The following is a 19,952-nucleotide window of genomic DNA, read 5'->3' on the forward strand; positions in this document are numbered from 1 at the left end:
GTAAGGGCTTGTTCTCAAGGTAAGGGCTCGTTCTCAGTGTAAGGGCTCGTTCTCAAGGTAAGGGCTCGTTCTCAGTGTAAGGGCTCGTTCTCAAGGTAAGGGCTCGTTCTCAAGGTAAAGGATCGTTCTCAAGGTAAAGGCTCGTTCTCAAGGTAAAGGCTCGTTCTCAGTGTAAGGGCTCATTCTCAAGGTAAACGCTCATTCTCAGGATAAGGGCTCGTTCTCAGTGTAAGGGCTCATTCTCAGTGTAAGGGCTCGTTCTCAGTGTAAGGGCTCGTTCTCAAGGTAAGGGCTCGCTCTCAAGGTAAGGGCTCGCTCTCAGTGTAAGGGCTCGTTCTCAGTGTAAGGGCTCGTTCTCAAGGTAAAGGCTCGTTCTCAAGGTAAAGGCTCGCTCTCAGTGTAAGGGCTCGTTCTCAGTGTAAGGGCTCGTTCTCAAGGTAAAGGCTCGTTCTCAAGGTAAAGGCTCGTTCTCAGGATTAGGGCTCGTTCTCCGTGTAAGGGCTCGTTCTCAGTGTAAGGGCTCGTTCTCAAGGTAAGGGCTCGTTCTCAAGGTAAGGGCTCGTTCTCAGTGTAAGGGCTCGTTCTCAAGGTAAAGGCTCGTTCTCAGGATAAGGGCTCGTTCTCAGTGTAAGGGCTCGTTCTCAAGGTAAGGGCTCGTTCTCAGGGTATGGGCTCGTTCTCAGTGTAAGGGCTCGTTCTCTGTGTAAGGGCTCGTTCTCAAGGTAAGGGCTCGTTCTCAGTGTAAGGGCTCGTTCTCAGTGTAAGGGCTCGTTCTCAAGGTAAGGGCTCGTTCTCAAGGTAAGGGCTCGTTCTCAGTGTAAGGGCTCATTCTCAAGGTAAGGGCTCGTTCTCAGGGTAAGGGCTCGTTCTCAAGGTAAGGGCTCGTTCTCAAGGTAAAGGCTTGTTCTTAAGGTAAGGGCTCATTCTCAAGGTAAGGGCTCGTTCTTAAGGTAAGGGCTCATTCTCAGGATAAGGGCTTGTTCTCAAGGTAAGGTCTCATTCTCAAGGTAAGGTCTCATTCTCAGGGTAAGGGCTTGTTCTCAGGGTCACGGCTCGTTCCCAGGGTAAAGGCTCATTCTCAGGGTAAGGGCTCGTTCTCAGGGTCAGGGCTCGTTCTCAGGGTCAGGGCTCGTTCTCTTGGTCAGGGCTCCTCCTCAGGATAAGGGCTCATTCTCAGGGTAAAGTCTCGTTTTCAGGTAAAGGGCTCATTCTCAAGGTCAGGGCCTGTTCTCAGGGTCAGGGCTCGTTCTCAGGGTCAGGGCTCGTTCTCAGGGTCAGGGCTCGTTCTCAGGGTCAGGGCTCGTTCTCAGGATAAGGGCTCATTTTCAGGGTAAATTCTCGTTTATAGGGTAAGGGCTCATTCCCAGGATAAGGGCTTGTTCTCAGTGTGACGGCTTGTGTGCTCCAGTATATGGAGTTCCATTGGCCAGTCCATCAGAGCGACGAGAGTTGAGAAGAGAAAAAAAAATACTGCATGTCCTATTTTTTTCTCAGATCAACTCGGGTAAAAAAAACAGAACCCCGAGGGACCCTATTTAAGTCAATGGGATTTGTCGGGACCCGGTGCTGTGCTCTGACCTGTTCTGGGTTCTTTCGCCACAAAAAAAGACTGAATGGACCAAGAATAGGACAAAGCATAACAGCTGTGTGAATTTAGCCTTATTTGTTGTGGGTACATAAAGAGCAGCACTTTTTGGCCATTTTTGACTTGTATAACGCATTTTTCACCAGTTCACCCCTCTGCATGCTCCATATTTAATTTTAAGTTGTTCCTGAGCTGCTGGGTGTAGACTATCTGTTATGATACCTCCTATACACAGAAGAGGGATCCTGCTCCTCTATAGCACACAACATAGGCTGGAAGAAGCACGCACTCATGTGTGAAACTGCCGGCAATGCCTCTGAGCGCTCCCATCATGCGCGGACTACGGAACGCAGCGACACTAGCCTGGTGGTGAGTGCATATATTTTTCTTTTGTTGTGTGAGACTTTCACTTGACTTGACTGACTTAGTTACTGTAGATTTTATACTTTTGCTATTAGGCTTTAGACTTGAGACTTGAAACCCCCCACGCTGATTTGAGACTCACTACAGTGTTTCCCTAGAATTAGGTTACCATCTGGCTTGGACTTTAGACTTTTGGACCAAGAGTTCCCTGAGGCTTTCTATCTCTGGCTATACTAGACTTCCAGAGTGGACCTGTGCAGCGGGGCACTTGTAGATGCGTGGCTACAGACTTTTTACTTCACTACGGGACTCGTTAAGGTTACCACAGACTTCCCCCTCAATCCTCTCCACACTGCTATCTCAGTTATTTTCCTCGACTAACTCCTCCCCTTACACTACTTAAAGTACAGGCCAGGGGGCATCCCATTGGGCATAAAGATCACATGGCATTATAACCCCCAAAAGGCATGTTTAACATTTATTAAATGCAACATAACCAATACATTGGACATCAACATACAGTAAATTAGAGCATGATACAGTGCAGCCCCCTGAGTAGTGGGACCCTGCACCGGCACCTGAGGCAGCATTTACCTGACAGGGCCATATCCTGTACTGGGACACCACATATCAACATCAACTTCAGTACATTATCAATATCACCAGCAACATCTCCAATACTTAATATCATTAAGAACATCATCACCAATATTATCAGCATTATTATTATTATTATCGTTCATCATCACCATCAGTATCACAAATACTAGATATCATCATCATCATCATCATCATTACACATATCATCAGCATTAATATCACCATGAACAGCAGAAATCTCAAGGTCAGAATCATCAACATCCTAAGTAATATCAGAATTATTAACATTTACTAATATCATCATATTCCCTTTCATCAATATTATCACCAGTCATTATAATTTATTATCATCATAAATATCACTCATCATCATCATCATCATCATCCTCATCATCATCATCATTTATCATCATGTTACCTGGATAAGCTCTGCCGCCGGTTTCCTTCTCTTCTCAAAGTGTTTCTGGCGATGTTGTTCCTGAACCTTCAGAGCAAGTCCGGATCCCAGAATCCCCTGAAACACATAGAGGAGGGTCCACAGTCATGTGACATCCCAACCGCTCACCCCTGTTCTACAACCTATTAGATGACAATATCCATGACATTGTATGTAAACGTGACCATGTTTGTCTATAGACTGCAGGCTACAAAGAGTTGGGGTATAGTGCCGATAGATAGATAGATAGATAGATAGATAGATAGATAGATAGATAGATAGATATGAGATAGATAGATAGATAGATAGATAGATATGAGATAGAAAGATAGATAGATATGAGATAGAAAGATAGATATGATATAGATATGAGATAGATAGATATGAGATAGATAGATATGAGATAGAGAGATAGATAGATATGAGATAGATAGATAGATATGAGATAGATATGAGATAGATATGAGATAGATATGAGATAGATAGATAGATAGATGTGAGATAAATAGATATGAGATAGATAGATATGAGATAGATATATATGATATAGATAGATAGGAGATAGATAGATATGAGATAGATAGATATGAGATAGATAGATAGATATGAGATAGATAGATAGATAGATATATATGAGATAGATAGATATGAGATAGATAGATAGATAGATAGATATGAGATAGATAGATATGAGATAGATAGATAGATAGATAGATAGATAGATATGAGATAGATAGATATGAGATAGATAGATATATAGATATGAGATAGATAGATAGATAGATAGATAGATATGAGATAGATAGATAGATATGAGATAGATAGATAGATATGAGATAGATAGATATGAGATAGATAGATAGATAGATATGAGATAGATAGATAGATAGATAGATAGATATGAGATAGATAGATAGATAGATATGAGATAGATAGATAGATATGAGATAGATAGATAGATAGATAGATAGATAGATATGAGATAGATAGATAGATATGAGATAGATAGATAGATAGATAGATAGATAGATATGAGATAGATAGATAGATAGATATGAGATAGATAGATAGATAGATAGATACAGAAGAAGATAGAAGAACAGCACATCCAATTTAAAAAAATTGTCCGTATGGGGGTGCACGCAGATCCTGGATCCTTGGTTAGAGGACCAAATTATTTAAACAGCAAAAAGAGATCTTGTCCACAGCACCAATTCCAAAAAAGTGAAAATTTTATTCCATAACAGGTGTCAAAACAGCAGCGACGTTTCAGTCAGCTCAACCTGATACTTGGTATTGCTATATCTTTTTGTGTTACCACTATATGTAACTATACTAATCTGCCCTTCTTTTGTTTTTTTTAGGTGGATCGGGGGAATTTTAGAACACTCATCTGATGACTTATTTATATATTTGTATAATTATCAATATAAGAAATAAAAATATTTTATGTATACTTTTACTTAATTGTTCATGAGTTGTTTGCATGTCCAGCCAACGTAACAAAGGGGATGAGGCCTCGTAAGAATATCTATTTATTTTCATTTTCTTTATTTATTCATTTATTTTTTATTTTTTTTATTTTTTTATTTTTATATATTTTTTAATTCTTTTTAATTATTTTCCTTTTGTTTTTTTTGGTCTTTTCTATATATTTTGGTGCCCTCCTGCACAATCTCTATTTTTTTATCTTTATTTTCATCGTTATTATTTATTCATTTTTTTTTTCTTATCCAGTAGTAGATGGTCCCTTTATGTCCCTGGGAGTGAGTCTCTGAATGTGTTTGATGGACCGAGAGGGTCCTAGGGCTGCCAGCGATCCATGTTGCTGCATACATGTTCCCTCGCACTTGCGTGCGGGGGTTACATGACTGCGTGCACACTATGCGGCACTTGGCTCCGATTTTCGGGGCTAGGTGACGCATTGATTGTGCTGACAGCCTGTAAAAGAGTGAGTGATCTCTTTGAGTGAGGGACTGGGATACATTCCTACCACTGTACAGATCCCAAACAGGGACGAACTAGATTGTTTATAAAAATCTTTTTTTGTTTGGTTACCATCACATCTATATAGATTACGGAGGCTTCATTCCCTTTTTCAAGATGGCACTGTTGAGCTCATAGGGATGTGCGCATGCGTACTGTGACGCTGCGCTCGTCTCCTTGGGTACTGCAATGCCTTCAGCCGATTGGTTGAGTCACGTGGACAAACACTCATTGAACAGGTTACGCAGGCGCAGTCTGCATTACCCCACGCTAGCTACTGTAATGGCGTTGACTATGCGATCATCCGGTGAGTGTTTACTCCCCCCACCTTTTTAATCTTTATTATTTTCTACACATGGTCATCACTTGTCTAAATTAAATGCGATTAAGCATTTATCTTAATCTCTTTTGCACTGTATGATATGTGTGTTTTTTACAATTATGTATACAATTTTGATATACTGTGTGATTAATTTTTTGTGGTTGAATATTTTATATGCACTTTGAGTATGCACTATGATGCACTTTATTCACTAATTGTTATTTTTTTTTGGTATCTGGTGTGATTGATACCCTTATATAAATGTGGTTAACACTATTGATATACTGCTTGAGAAAGGTCAGGTTGAGCTGACTGAAACGTCGCTGTTGTTTTGACACCTGTTATGGAATAAAATTTTCACTTTTTTGGAATTGGTGCTGTGGACAAGATCTCTTTTTGCTGTTTAGATAGATAGATAGATAGATAGATAGATATGAGATAGATATATAGATATGAGATAGATAGATAGATAGATAGATATGAGATAGATAGATAGATAGATAGATAGATAGATAGATAGATATGAGATAGATAGATAGATAGATATGAGATAGATAGATAGATAGATAGATATGAGATAGATAGATAGATATGAGATAGATAGATATGAGATAGATAGATATGAGATAGATAGATAGATAGATAGATAGATATGAGATAGATAGATATGAGATAGATAGATATGAGATAGATAGATAGATATGAGATAGATAGATATGAGATAGATAGATATGAGACAGATAGATAGATATGAGATAGATATGAGATAGATAGATAGGTAGATAAATAGATAGGTAGATATGCGATAGATAGATACACAGAATATTATATAGAATATTAATAATGCTAATAATATTAGGAGTAAGCTAAGTCAAATACAAACCCCAAGTGGACAAATTGTAACTGTGAAAAAAATTGCTGTTACATCAAACCGTATCCCAACGAGTTTCCCCCTCCCATTTGATAGTGGGGTTCATCAGGAGACATAAAACAGCATAATAAACTACACAAATACCAAGGCAGATAACATGGCATAAAAGAAAATGAAAACCCATGCAAAAAATGTATAAAAAAATAATAAATAGTCCAAAATTGTATGACTTAGGTGAGAGCTGCTTTCTATTTTGTCATCCTATTTTGTCATATCTTTCTATTATGCCATGTTATCTGCATTGGTATTTGGGTGGTTTATGTTACTGTTTTATGTCCCCTGAGGAACCCCACTATCGATTGGTGCAGAAACTTGTTGGGAAACAGTTTGATGTAACAGGAATTTGCAACAGGATTTCATGTAACAGGAATAGTTTACTCCTCCAACACTCTTAGTGTTTTCTGCCTTGGTATTTGTGTGGTTTATGATGCTGTTTTATATCCCCTGATGAACCCCACTATCGAATGGAAAAAAACATGTTGGGATATGGTTTTATGTTACAGGAATTTTGTAACAGGATTTGATGTAACAGAAATAGTTTACTCCTCAAACACCCTTAGTGTGTTCTGCCTTGGTATTTGTGTGGTTCATGATGGTGTTCTATGTCCCCTGATGAACCCTGCTATCGAATTGAGGGGGAAACAAGTTGGGATATGGTTTGATGTAACAGGAATTTGTAACAGGGTTTGATGTTGCAGAAATAGTTTACTCCTCAAACACCCTTAGTGTGTTCTGCCTTGGTATTTGTGTGGTTTATGATGCTGTTTTATTCCCCCCTGATTAATCCTTCTATAGAATGGAGGAGGGAAACACATTGGGATATGGTTTGATGTAACAGGAATTTATACCAGGATTTAAAGGGGTATTCCAGGAAAAAAAACTTTTTTATATATATATATATCAACTGGCTCCAGAAAGTTAAACAGATTTGTAAATTGCTTCTATTAAAAAATCTTAATCCTTTCAGTACTTATGAGCTTCTGAAGTTAAGGTTGTTCTTTTCTGTCTAAATCCTCTCTGATGACACCTGTCTCGGGAAACGCCCAGTTTAGAAGAGGTTTGCTATGGGGATTTGCTTCTAAACTGGGTATTTCCCGAGACAGGTGTCATCAGAAAAGATTTAGACAGAAAAGAACAACCTTAACTTCAGTAGCTCATAAGTACTGAAAGGATTAAGATTTTTTAATAGAAGTCATTTACAAATCTGTTAAACATTCTGGAGCCAGTTGATATATATATATAAAAAAAAGTTTTTTCCTGGAATAACCCTTTAATGTAACAGGAATAGTTTACTCCCTCAACACTCTTAGTATCTTCTGTCTTGGTATTTGTGTGTTTTATGATGTTGTATGCCCCCTGATGAACCCCGCTATAGAATGGAGGGGAAACAGGTTGAGGTATGGTTTGTTGTAACACAAATTTGTAACAGGGTTTGATGTAACAGGAACGCTTTACTCCTTGAACATCCATTGTGTGTATCATTAACCACTTGTTGTATGCAGTTGTGGCACCATTGTGTTTAACCTATTCTTTTCTGGCATACTTTTGCTAATTAAAGCACTTTTTTGGTTTATTGTATTTTTTATGTATACATAAAATAAAGGTTTCATTTAGTGCTGTGATGTGTTGTTAAGCCAAAAACTCTACTATGATACCCACCAAGGGGTAAGGATGATGGGCACAGAATGTCCAAAACCTGCACTACTCCTTATAGCAGCGTTTTCCAAATTGTGTGTCTCCAGCTGTTGCAAAACTACAACTCCCATCATGCCCGGACAGCCAAAGGCTGTCCGGGCATGATGGGAGTTGTAGTTTTGCAACAGCTGGTGACACACTGTTTGGAAAACAATGCCTTACAGCAAGAGATACAACAACCATACAAGACCAGAGGGCACACACTCAAGTACAAGACAGCTCCCTCTAGTGGTAGCCAAGAATTATGATAACTCACAGCAGGAAGTGCAAAAAACGAGACACCGATCAAGGAGAAGGTGGCGGCGATCAATCGGCCCTCCCAGGTCTTCGGGGTCTTGTCTCCGTAGCCAATTGTCGCAAGCGTGATCTAAAGGGAAGGATTTACATCATTTGTAGCAGATTCTTAGACTCCTAGATTCTTAGGAAGGAGCTGCCCCCCCCCCCCCCCCCCGATACCATACTCACCAGTCCCCACCAGAGGGCGTCAGCGTACGTCTCAAAGTCTTCCATTTTCTCCCCCTTCTCATTCAGTTCATGGTCGTCTTTCTCCACCAAGTAGACAAGGAATGACGAGAGGATTAGCGTCAGGAACCCGATATACCAGGCAGTGATGAGTTCCTAGATGGGGAAAGGGATTCACAGAGGAGTTATCACTGGGGACCTTTACTTGGGATAGTCCATTAGATCATTGGGGCTCCAACTCTTGGCTCCCCCACAGATCAGTCGATTGAAGGAGGCGTAGCACTGAATCCCTTCCATTGGTTATTAGGCACAGCGCCGTACATATGGTAGTGGCTAGGCCTGGTAGTGCACTCTAAAATATATGGCACTGAGCTGCAGTACTGGGCACAGCCACTATGGCGCTAGTAGTAAGCAATGAAAAAGATGCAGCTGATCTATGGGAGTGCAAGGAGTCAGACCCCCACCAATCTAATACTAATGGCTTATACTAAGGACAGGCTATCAAGGGTCCGGAAAACCCCTATAATGTCAGACAAATGACATAAATACATTGATAAATCCCCCCACTAAAACGATGGCCGTCTGTAGCCACCAATGGGGGAGCTGATTACATGTGGATGTACAAAGATGTCTAAAAAAATGACAAATGAGATTTACGTGACCTGGTGTAACTCACTGTAATACTAATCATGACCAGCAGATGGCAGTGACTGTATAATTCATAGACGCCGCGTGTCTTATATGATTGTTCAAAAGAAAATAAAAGTCACAAAGGTTGGAGGACTCAGTATGTCCATGCATTACACTGATGTCCACCTCATGTAAATAACTTAATTTCTCCTGAGGGGGTGATGTAGAGAAATTATATTAGAATAATTATGTATATGTCCACATAAGAAAAAAACATAATATCTCATCGGATGCTAATGTCAGAGCTTCTCTTAAAATGACAAAAAGTGATAGTTAGTTATTAGATAAATATGAGCTAGATAATAAATACATACATAAACAAATAGATATGAGATAGATAGATAGATAGATAGATATGAGATAGATAGGAGATAGATAGATATGAGATAGATAGATAGATAGATATGAGATATAGATATGAGATAGATAGATAGATAGATAGATAGATAGATAGATAGAAATGAGATAGATAGATATGAGATAGATATATATGAGATAGATAAATATTAGATAATAGATAGATAGATATGAGATAGATAGATATGAGATAGATAGATATGAGATAGATAGATATGAGATAGATAGATATGAGATAGATAGATAGATATGAGATAGATAGATACAACCAAAGAATTCTCCTGTTGCTAGATAGATAGATATATAGATAGATAAACAAAAAATACAGCAGCACTCCGTTATGGATGAAAAAAGTGGAGTTAGGCTTTATTCATCAGGTGCATCAGCTTGACAAAGACCCTGAGAGACGGTCGAAACGTCGTGTACTGCACCTGATGAATAAAGCCTAACTCCACTTTTTTCATCCATAACGGATTGCTGCTGTATTTTTCGTTTATATTTGGGGACCCGCCCGGGTTGGACCAGCTTGCACCCGATATCCACATGGGAGTGCGGTTCCCCTACAGGACTGGATAGATAGATATGAGATAGATAGATAGATAGATAGATATGATATAGATAGATATGAGATAGATAGATAGATATGAGATAGATAGATAGATAGATATGAGATAGATAGATAGATAGATAGATAGATAGATAGATAGATAGATAGATATGAGATAGATAGATAGATATGAGATAGATAGATAGATAGATAGATAGATATGAGATAGATAGATATGAGATAGATAGATATGAGATAGATAGATAGATATGAGATAGATAGATAGGAGATAGATAGATAGATATGAGATAGATAGATAGATAGATACATACATACAAAAAAGGATAAGTTAGCCAGCACATACTGATACCAAACTATTGCATGGACCCGGCGTACAGGTGTACGCTGCTAGGCTGAGTATACACAAACAGGAGAATACAGCAGCACACTGCCAGCACAAAGATACAGATAAAACATGAAATGCTATATTGCTACAATGAAAAATGAAAAATTGAGGCGCTTTGCTCCCCATTTGGCAAAATAATTTGGACCATCCCACCACGATAAGGTGACCTCATTGGGACGGACCCTACACTGTGAATGTGCCTCTTGGTTCCTGCACCCCACCCATCTTATAAGGTGCTGGATGTTCCAGACCTTACAAGCCTGGTAACTGATTGCACAGAGGCACATTCATAGTGTAGGGTCCGTCCCAATGAGGTCACCTTATCGTGGTGGGATGGTCCAAATTATTTTGCCAAATGGGGAGCAAAGCGCCTCAATTTTTCATTTTTCATTGTAGCAATATAGCATTTCATGTTTTATCTGTATCTTTGTGCTGGCAGTGTGCTGCTGTATTCTCCTGTTTGTAGATAGATAGATAAATAAATAGATAGTTTTGAGATAGATAGAAGTGTTTCTTCAGTATCCATCTCTACTCACCTTACTGTGTGAACAGATCGCAGACCCCAGAAGCTTCCATGTCCCCCCTCTCCGGTCCATCCGCAACATCCGCAGAATCTGGAGGAAACGCAAACTCCGAAGAGACGTGGCCAACACATTTCCCTGATTTTTCCCAACAGCGACCACAGGAATAGAAGCGACCAGGACAAAGATATCTAAGAACACGACAAAGAGTCAACAGTGAATGGGATTGACACGACCAGGTGTAACGTATTGTTATACCGAACTCCTGGACACTACAGTATTTGTATATACACATAGATTAAGCTGTATTGTAATACTGATCCCGACCAGCAGATGGCAGTGAGTAACCATCTAATTGTTATATAGATCCTGGAGATTTTATTTAATACTTGTTAAGGAGAAAATAAGGTTTTATATGTTATCTTTACAAAACTAGTTTTGCAACCGCTGGAGGCACCCTGGTTGGGAAACACTGGTCTAATACTTAGACAATGCAAACTTTTGTGTCTCACCCACCCAGCATACAGAGAGGTTTCCTTGCAAACTTCAGCCTTCCCCTCCAGCCCTTATAGCGACAGCAACAGCCGGCAGCCCAGATCCGTAAGGCGAATTCTGCTCCGAAGATGACCAGGGCGAATCGTTCCTGGAGTGAGAATGAGACACAAAGTTACAAGAAAACAAAAACAAATTTTATATATATATATATATATATATATACATACATACATACACATACACACATACACATAAATATATATTTATATTCATATATATATAAAAAAAAAAATATATATATATATATATATATATATATATATATATAAAACTGATTAGAGACAGATTTTTTTCTGATCTGTTTTAATTTTCTACATGAAATATATTTTGTATATAATATATTTATATAATATATAAGTATATAGTATATAAGATATAATTATGGGGGGAGCGAGAGGTGTCCATCTAGCCTGGGCTGTTTTAACAGCATTTAGTGATATGCTTTATGGCAAGCCCTATGGACAGACAAAATTAATATTTCTTATTCTTTGTATGGGGTAGGTTTGTAAGCATGCTTTGGGACCTGTGCATAAGTCATTCCCCAGAGGAGGGGGAGGCTGATCTGTGAGCAACATCTATTGTCTTGTATTATCTCCATATCAGTGTTTCCCAACCAGAGTACCTCCAGCTGTTGCAAAACTACAACACCTAGCATGCCCGGACAGCCAAAGGCTGTCCGGGCATGCTAGGAGTTGCAGTTTTGCAACAGCTGGAGGCACCCCTGGTTGGGAAACACTTCTCTATTTAGCAGAGTCACTATTCACTGTTATTCTCTACAGATCACTTTCCAGCAGCCTCCTCCTTATCATCACAGATGGAACAGGAAGTCTCAGCTTAATATATGGCCTAGTGGCCAAACTGAAAACTGCAAGATTTTAGGATTATTTTATAATATAACTAGGGAAATAAAAATAAAAAAAATAATATATATATCATTTTTTTTAAGTTATATTAAAAAAATATGTTTTACATAAAAAAAACTTGATTTCAGCAATAGGTCATTTTCTGATGATACATTCCCTGTAATTTCCCCAATTACATATCTGTACAGTTTTATTTGTTAGCACCACTGGGGGGCGATATGTTTAAAGCTGAAAAGCCTCCTATAAATTTAATTTTCCCCACTAATAATGTCACCAGTAATTCCCCACAGTCACCACTAGGGAGCTTACGGGACACGCTAAACGACAGCTTCCATATATCAATAGGAACTCTATAAACCCGATAGCTCCACCAAGTGGTGGCTGCTGGTAGTTCCAATTTTATCATCTAACCCCCTGTGCTCCGACCCCTGGGAAATTATTCAGCACATAATTGTGAATATATATATATATATAAATGTAAGAATGATTGCTGACACTGGTGTGTAAGAAGGAGACGCGGCAGATACTGTTGTGGACGGGCACTCAGCTAGTACTGTTTATAGGGGGCATTTTTCTTGGCACTTTAGATGGCACTCTGCTGACACTATATGGGGAACTCTGCTGACACAATTATCCATGGGGACAAAGTTGTATACGGACTCTTCTGGTCCTGTGTATAGGGTGAATTCTGCTCACACTATTAGGTATGGGGCAATCAGCTGACACTATATAGAGGGGCACTCTGCTGACCTTATTAGGGATATGGCACTTAGCTGGCACCATTAGGTATGGGGCACTCAGCTGACACCGTACAGGGGTATTCTGCTGACACTGCAGAGGAGAACTCTGCTGTTACTATTAAGTAGGGGGCACTCAGCTGACAATGTATAGGGGCATTCTGATTACACTATTAGGTATGGGGCATTTAGCTGACACTATATAGGGGGCACTCTGCTAATGTTATTAGGCATGGGACACTCAGGTGACACTATACAAGGGGCACTATGCTAATGCTTTAATTATAGGAGAACCCAGTTTGGACTATATAGGGGGCACTCTGCTAATGCTATTAGGTATGGGGAAGTCAGCTGACACTATTAGGTATAAGGCACTCATCTTACACTATATAGGGGGCACTCTGCTAATGCTATAAGGCATGGGGCACTCAGCTGAAATATATATAGGGGCACTCAGATGACATATATATAGGGGCACTCAGGTGACATATATATATAGGGGCACTCAGATGATATATATATATATATATATATATATATATAGGGGCACTCAGCTGACATATATAGGGGCACTCAGCTGACATATATAGGGGGCACTCAGCTGACATATATAGGGGGCACTCAGCTGACATATATAGGGGGCACTCAGCTGACATATATAGGGGGCACTCAGCTGACATATATATAGGGGGCACTCAGCTGACATATATATAGGGGGCACTCAGCTGACATATATATAGGGGGCACTCAGCTGACATATATAGGGGGCACTCAGCTGACATATATATAGGGGGAACTCAGCTGACATATATATAGGGGGAACTCAGCTGACATATATATAGGGGGCACTCAGCTGACATATATATAGGGGGCACTCAGCTGACATATATATAGGGGGCACTCAGCTGACATATATATAGGGGGCACTCAGCTGACATATATAGGGGGCACTCAGCTGACATATATAGGGGGCACTCAGCTGACATATATATAGGGGGCACTCAGCTGACATATATATAGGGGGCACTCAGCTGACATATATAGGGGCACTCAGCTGACATATATAGGGGGCACTCAGCTGACATATATAGGGGGCACTCAGCTGACATATATATAGGGGGCACTCAGCTGACATATATATAGGGGGCACTCAGCTGACATATATATAGGGGGCACTCAGCTGACATATATATAGGGGGCACTCAGCTGACATATATAGGGGGCACTCAGCTGACATATATATAGGGGGAACTCAGCTGACATATATATAGGGGGAACTCAGCTGACATATATATAGGGGGAACTCAGCTGACATATATATAGGGGGCACTCAGCTGACATATATATAGGGGGCACTCAGCTGACATATATAGGGGCACTCAGAAGACATATATAGGGGCACTCAGAAGACATATATAGGGGCACTCAGAAGACATATATAGGGGTACTCAGAAGACATATATATAGGGGCACTCAGATGACATATATATATAGGGGCACTCAGAAGACATATATATATAAAGGGGCACTCAGAAGACAAATATATAGGGGCACTCAGAAGACATATATATATAGGGGCACTCAGATGACATATATATAGGGGCACTCAGATGACATATATATAGGGGCACTCAGATGACATATATATAGGGGCACTCAGAAGACATATATAGGGGCACTCAAAAGACATATATAGGGGCACTCAGAAGACATATATAGGGGCACTCAGAAGACATGTATATAGGGGCACTCAGAAGACATGTATATAGGGGCACTCAGATTACATGTATAGGGGCACTCAGCTGACATATATAGGGGCACTCAGCTGACATATATAGGGGCACTCAGCTGACATATATAGGGGGCACTCAGATGACATATATAGGGGGCACTCAGATGACATATATAGGGGGCACTCAGATGACATATATAGGGGGCACTCAGATGACATATATAGGGGCACTCAGATGACATATATAGGGGCACTCAGCTGACATATATAGGGGCACTCAGCTGACATATATAGGGGCACTCAGATGACATATATAGGGGCACTCAGATGACATATATAGGGGCACTCAGATGACATATATAGGGGCACTCAGATGACATATATAGGGGCACTCAGCTGACATATATAGGGGCACTCAGCTGACATATATAGGGGCACTCAGCTGACATATATAGGGGCACTCAGCTGACATATATAGGGGCACTCAGATGACATATATAGGGGCACTCAGATGACATATATAGGGGCACTCAGATGACATATATAGGGGCACTCAGCTGACATATATAGGGGGCACTCAGACACTATTAGGTATTTTGCGTTTAGCTGGCTCTTCTGAATATGATGAAGCCATTAATTGTATAGGCGAGTAAAGGGTCTGATCTGATATTATTTATGGTGCTGCTTCGGCCACAACAAACATACCTCCATCTCTGCTCCAGTAATGGGTCACCCAACTTTTTGAGACTTTTGAATGCACCACAGCCTAATTATTCATTAGCGGAGTATTCATCACTGCATATTTAGGGAGATTTTATATTCGGGAGTCTAGGAAAGTTGGGTAACAGAAGCTCCTCCAGGTATGTATTGGTAGTTAGCAGTACATATAGTACATAAAGCAGTAGTACACCTCTGTGACCACTAGATGGCAGTAGAACACGTGTTCTTCTCATAGATCTCAGTATAGTAAAGCAGCAGCAGAACATAAATGTGTCTAGTGACAGGTTCCCTTTAACTGTGCAGCCATAATGCCTGGATATAGCAGGAGGTGCCCTGGTTATTGCAGCTCTGCACATATAATATTTATAGGTACAGGCCTAATGCACCAGGCATTGTGGGTAATCCAGCCGTCATGGCGGGTGCTGTATAATCACCAGGGGGATGCTGAGATTAGCAGGTGGAGCGTGTGCAGAGTCTTTTACTTAGGTCAGTGTTTCCCAACCAGGGGGCTTCCAGCTGTTGCAAAACTACAACTCCCAGCATGCCCAGGCAGCCTTCGGCTGCCTGGGCACGCTGGGAGTTGTAGTTTTGCAACAGCTGGAGGCACCCTGGTTGGGAAATACCGACTTCGGTTGTTACTGATCCTGGGTGTGTACAGGCCTCAGGGGCACCCTGCAATTTTCTGGAATAAAAATGTTCTATGTTTTCAGCACAGGCACAGGAGCTGGTGCCAGAAATCAACTGGTGCCAGAAAGTTAAACAGATTTGTAAATTACTTCTATTAAAAAATCTTAATCCTTCCAGTACTTATTAGCTGCTGAATATTACAGAGGAAATTATTTTCTTTTTGGAACACAGAGCTCTCTGCTGACATCATGACCACAGTGCTCCCTGCTGACATCTCTGTCCATTTTAGGAACTGTCCAGAGCAGCATTTGTTTTATATGGGGATTTTCTCCTACTCTGGACAGTTCTTAAAGGGGTATTCCAGGAAAAAAACTTTTTATATATATATATATATATATATATATATATATATATATATATATATATATCAACAGGCTCCAGAAAGTTAAACAGATTTGTAAATTACTTCTATTAAAAAATCTTAATCCTTTCAATACTTATCAGCTGCTGAAGTTGAGTTGTTCTTTTCTGTCTGGCAACAGTGCTCTCTGCTGACATCTCTGCTTGTCTCGGGAACTGTACAGAGTAGAAGAGGTTTGTTATGGGAATTTACTTCTACTCTGGACGGTTCCTGAGACACGTGTCATCGGAGAGCACTTAGACAGAAAAGAACAACTCAGCTTCAGCAGCTCATAAGTACTGAAAGGATTAAGATTTTTTTTATAGAAGTATTTTAGAAATCTGTTTAACTTTCTGGAGCCAGTTGATATATATATATATATATATATATATATATATATATATATATATATATATATGTTTTTTCCTGGATAACCCCTTTAAAATGGACAGAGGTGTCAGCAGAGAGCACTGTGCTCATGATGTCAGCAGAGAGCTCTGTGTTCCAAAAAGAAAAGAATTTCCTCTGTAGTATTCAGCAACTAATAAGTACTGGAAGGATTAAGATTTTTTTAATAGAAGTAATTTACAAATTTGTTTAACTTTCTGGCAACAGTTGATTTAAAAAAAAAATTCCACCGGAGTACCCCTTTAAAGGAACTTTACTACATTTGTATTATGAAGTTATTGCAGGTGATCTATTGGGTCCTTGCAGGTTGTATCTGTGGTATACAGTGAAGCCAATATCCATACTCACTATAAGGAGGAGCCAGTCTCCTGATATATCTTCATATTCTTTAAACGTTGTAAGAATCGCTAACACCAGACACCCCAGGACAATAAGGAACCTGAAAATACAAGAAAACATCACATTAATACATCATTGATCTAAAAGTGCCACAATACAGGATTATACTCCGCCTTCCATTAACATTGTTTTATAGGCACCATCGCTGCTATACTGTATTGTACTTCATCACTAAGTTTTTTGCTTTTTTTTATATATTTTCTAAGAACAGAAATCTGGCACATTAATAGGGGTCATCTGGCTAAAGGAACAACCTTTGTATAGTGTCAAAAAGTATAATAAAGCAACTTATTATAATATAATGTTAATGGTCATAGTGCACAGATCTTCCATATTAGCTGTGCTCTTTCCCTTGTAAGCTGTGACAACACGTCACAGGCTGCCTTAACTAATGAGTCATAAATACAGTGACCCCCCCCCCCCCCCAACCTACGATGGCCCCAACATACGATCATTTCAACATACGATGGTCTCTCAGAGGCAGCATCAACATACGATGCTTTTGTATGTCGGGGCCATCGCATAAACGGCTATCCGGCAGCGCAGACTGCTTCAGCTACCACCGGATAGCCGTTTACGGTGCCCCGTGTGCTCCGGTGACGATCACTTACCTGTCCTCGGGGCTCCGGCGCGTCCTCTTCGGGATCCCCTGCATCGTCGGCGCTGTCCATCGTCGTCATCACGTCGTCGCGTACGCCGTCCCGTCATCCAATAGGAGCGGCGTGCGTAACGACGTGATGGCGGTGACGGAGAGCGAGGATGCCGAGGAAGCAGAGGCCTTGCCGGAGTTTCGGGGACACCCCGGGGACGCGGCGACAGCGATGGAAGGCGACATCCAGGGTAGAGGTGACGAGCAGTGACGGTCCGGAGCGGCGGGGACACGTGAGTATAACTTCCTATACCAGTGGTCTTCAACCTGCGGACCTCCAGATGTTGCAAAACTACAACTACTAGCATGCCCGGACAGCCGTTGGCTGTCCGGGCCTGGTGGGTGTTGTAGTTTTGCAATATCTGGAGGTCCGCAGGTTGCAGACCACTGTCTTATACTTTACATTGCACGGATCCCTCAGCATACGATGGTTTCAACAAACAATGGTCCATTTGGAACGGATTACCATCGTATGTTGAGGGACCACTGTATAATGAGCAGTAATATCAGCTCCCCCTTCACATCACTGTGTCTCCACACAGCATGGTCTGCATTCAAATGTCCAGTCCTACTACAAGTCCAAGCAAGCCCTTAACCCCCTTCTTGTCCATAACTTGGTGTCGGAGTCTTTATTGCCCCCCGTGCCTAGCCCACGATCCAGCGGTATACCTTCGGGTGGTTATAGGCTAAATCACGAATACAAGGGGTTAATGCCATCTGCCCCTAGGGTAACAATATCTGCCCTCATCACACCCCGCTACCACAGATAGATAGACAGATAGATAGATAGATAGATAGATAGATAGATAGACAGACAGACAGACAAACAGTCTATTTGGAAGACCCATTTCTGCCCATTCTTTAGCTTCCTGGCTGATGTCTTGAGATGTTGCTTCAGTATTTCCACATAATCTTCTTTTCTCGTGATGCCATCTATTTTGTGAAGTGCACTAATCCCTCCTGCAGCAAAACAACCCCACAACATGATGCTGCCCCCCGTGTCACAGTTGGGAGGGTGTTCTTAGGCTTCCAAGTTTCTTTCTTTTTCCTCCAAACGTAACAATGGTCATTATGGCCAAACAGTAAATTTTTGTTTCGTCAGACCACAGGACATGTCTCCAAAATGTAGGTCTTTGTTCCCGTGTGCATTTGCAAACATTAATCTGGCTTTTCTAAGTTTCTTTTGGAGTAATGGCTTCTTCCTGGCAGAGTGGCCTTTCAGCCCAAGTATATACAGGACTCCGTTCACTGTGGATAATGACACAATCTTACCGGCTTCCGCCAACATCTTCACAAGGACTTTTGCTCTTGTTCTTGGGTTGATAATCACATGTCGGATCAAAGCGCATTCATCTCTGATACACAGAACCCGTCTCCTTCCTGAGCAATATGAGGCTGGATATTCCCATCTTGTTTGTACTTCCGTATAATTGTTTGTACAGATGAACGAGGCATCTACAGGTATCTGGAAATTGCACCCAAGGATGATCCAGACTTGTGCAAGTCCACTGTTCTCTTCCTGATATCTTGGCTGATTTCTTTAGACTTTCCCATGATGTTACACGCAGAAGCAGTGTGTTTCTGGTTTACATTAACCCCTTAAGTACCAAGCCCATTTTCACCTTAAAGGGGTACTCCCATGGAAAACTTTTTTTTTTTATAAATCAACTGGTGCCAGAAAGTTAAACAGATTTATAAATCACTTCTATTAAAAAATCTTACTCCTTCCAGTACTTTTTAGGGTCTGTATACTAAAGAGAAATCCAAAAAAGAAATGCATTTCCTCTGATGTCATGATCTCAGTGCTCTCTGATGACCTCTGCTGTCCATTTTAGGAACTGTCCAGAACAGGAGAAAATCCCCATAGCAAACATATGCTGCTCTGGATAAAATGGACAGAGATGTCAGCAGAGAGCACTGTGGTCATGATGTCAACAGAGAGCACTGTGGTCATGACATCA

The 19,952-nt window shown here is 40.7% G+C and overlaps 1 protein-coding gene across 2 annotated transcripts in view; it reads right to left on the bottom strand.

Annotated features, from left to right (window-relative positions):
* Positions 1 to 19,952, bottom strand: part of KCNQ3 (potassium voltage-gated channel subfamily Q member 3) — a 257,626-nt gene that overhangs the window by 96,754 nt on the left and 140,920 nt on the right. For both annotated transcript variants that reach the window (XM_056522783.1, XM_056522782.1), the window contains exons 2-7: positions 17,292 to 17,382; positions 11,418 to 11,544; positions 10,917 to 11,092; positions 8,384 to 8,536; positions 8,175 to 8,285; positions 2,967 to 3,062 (exon numbers count right to left, since the gene is read on the bottom strand). In XM_056522783.1, coding sequence (XP_056378758.1) covers positions 2,967 to 3,062; positions 8,175 to 8,285; positions 8,384 to 8,536; positions 10,917 to 11,092; positions 11,418 to 11,544; positions 17,292 to 17,382 — 754 coding nt within the window. The remainder of the gene's footprint in view (positions 1 to 2,966; positions 3,063 to 8,174; positions 8,286 to 8,383; positions 8,537 to 10,916; positions 11,093 to 11,417; positions 11,545 to 17,291; positions 17,383 to 19,952) is intronic.

The sequence above is a fragment of the Hyla sarda genome, chromosome 5 (genome assembly GCF_029499605.1).
Source record: "Hyla sarda isolate aHylSar1 chromosome 5, aHylSar1.hap1, whole genome shotgun sequence".
In the NCBI taxonomy this organism is placed as follows: domain Eukaryota; kingdom Metazoa; phylum Chordata; class Amphibia; order Anura; family Hylidae; genus Hyla; species Hyla sarda.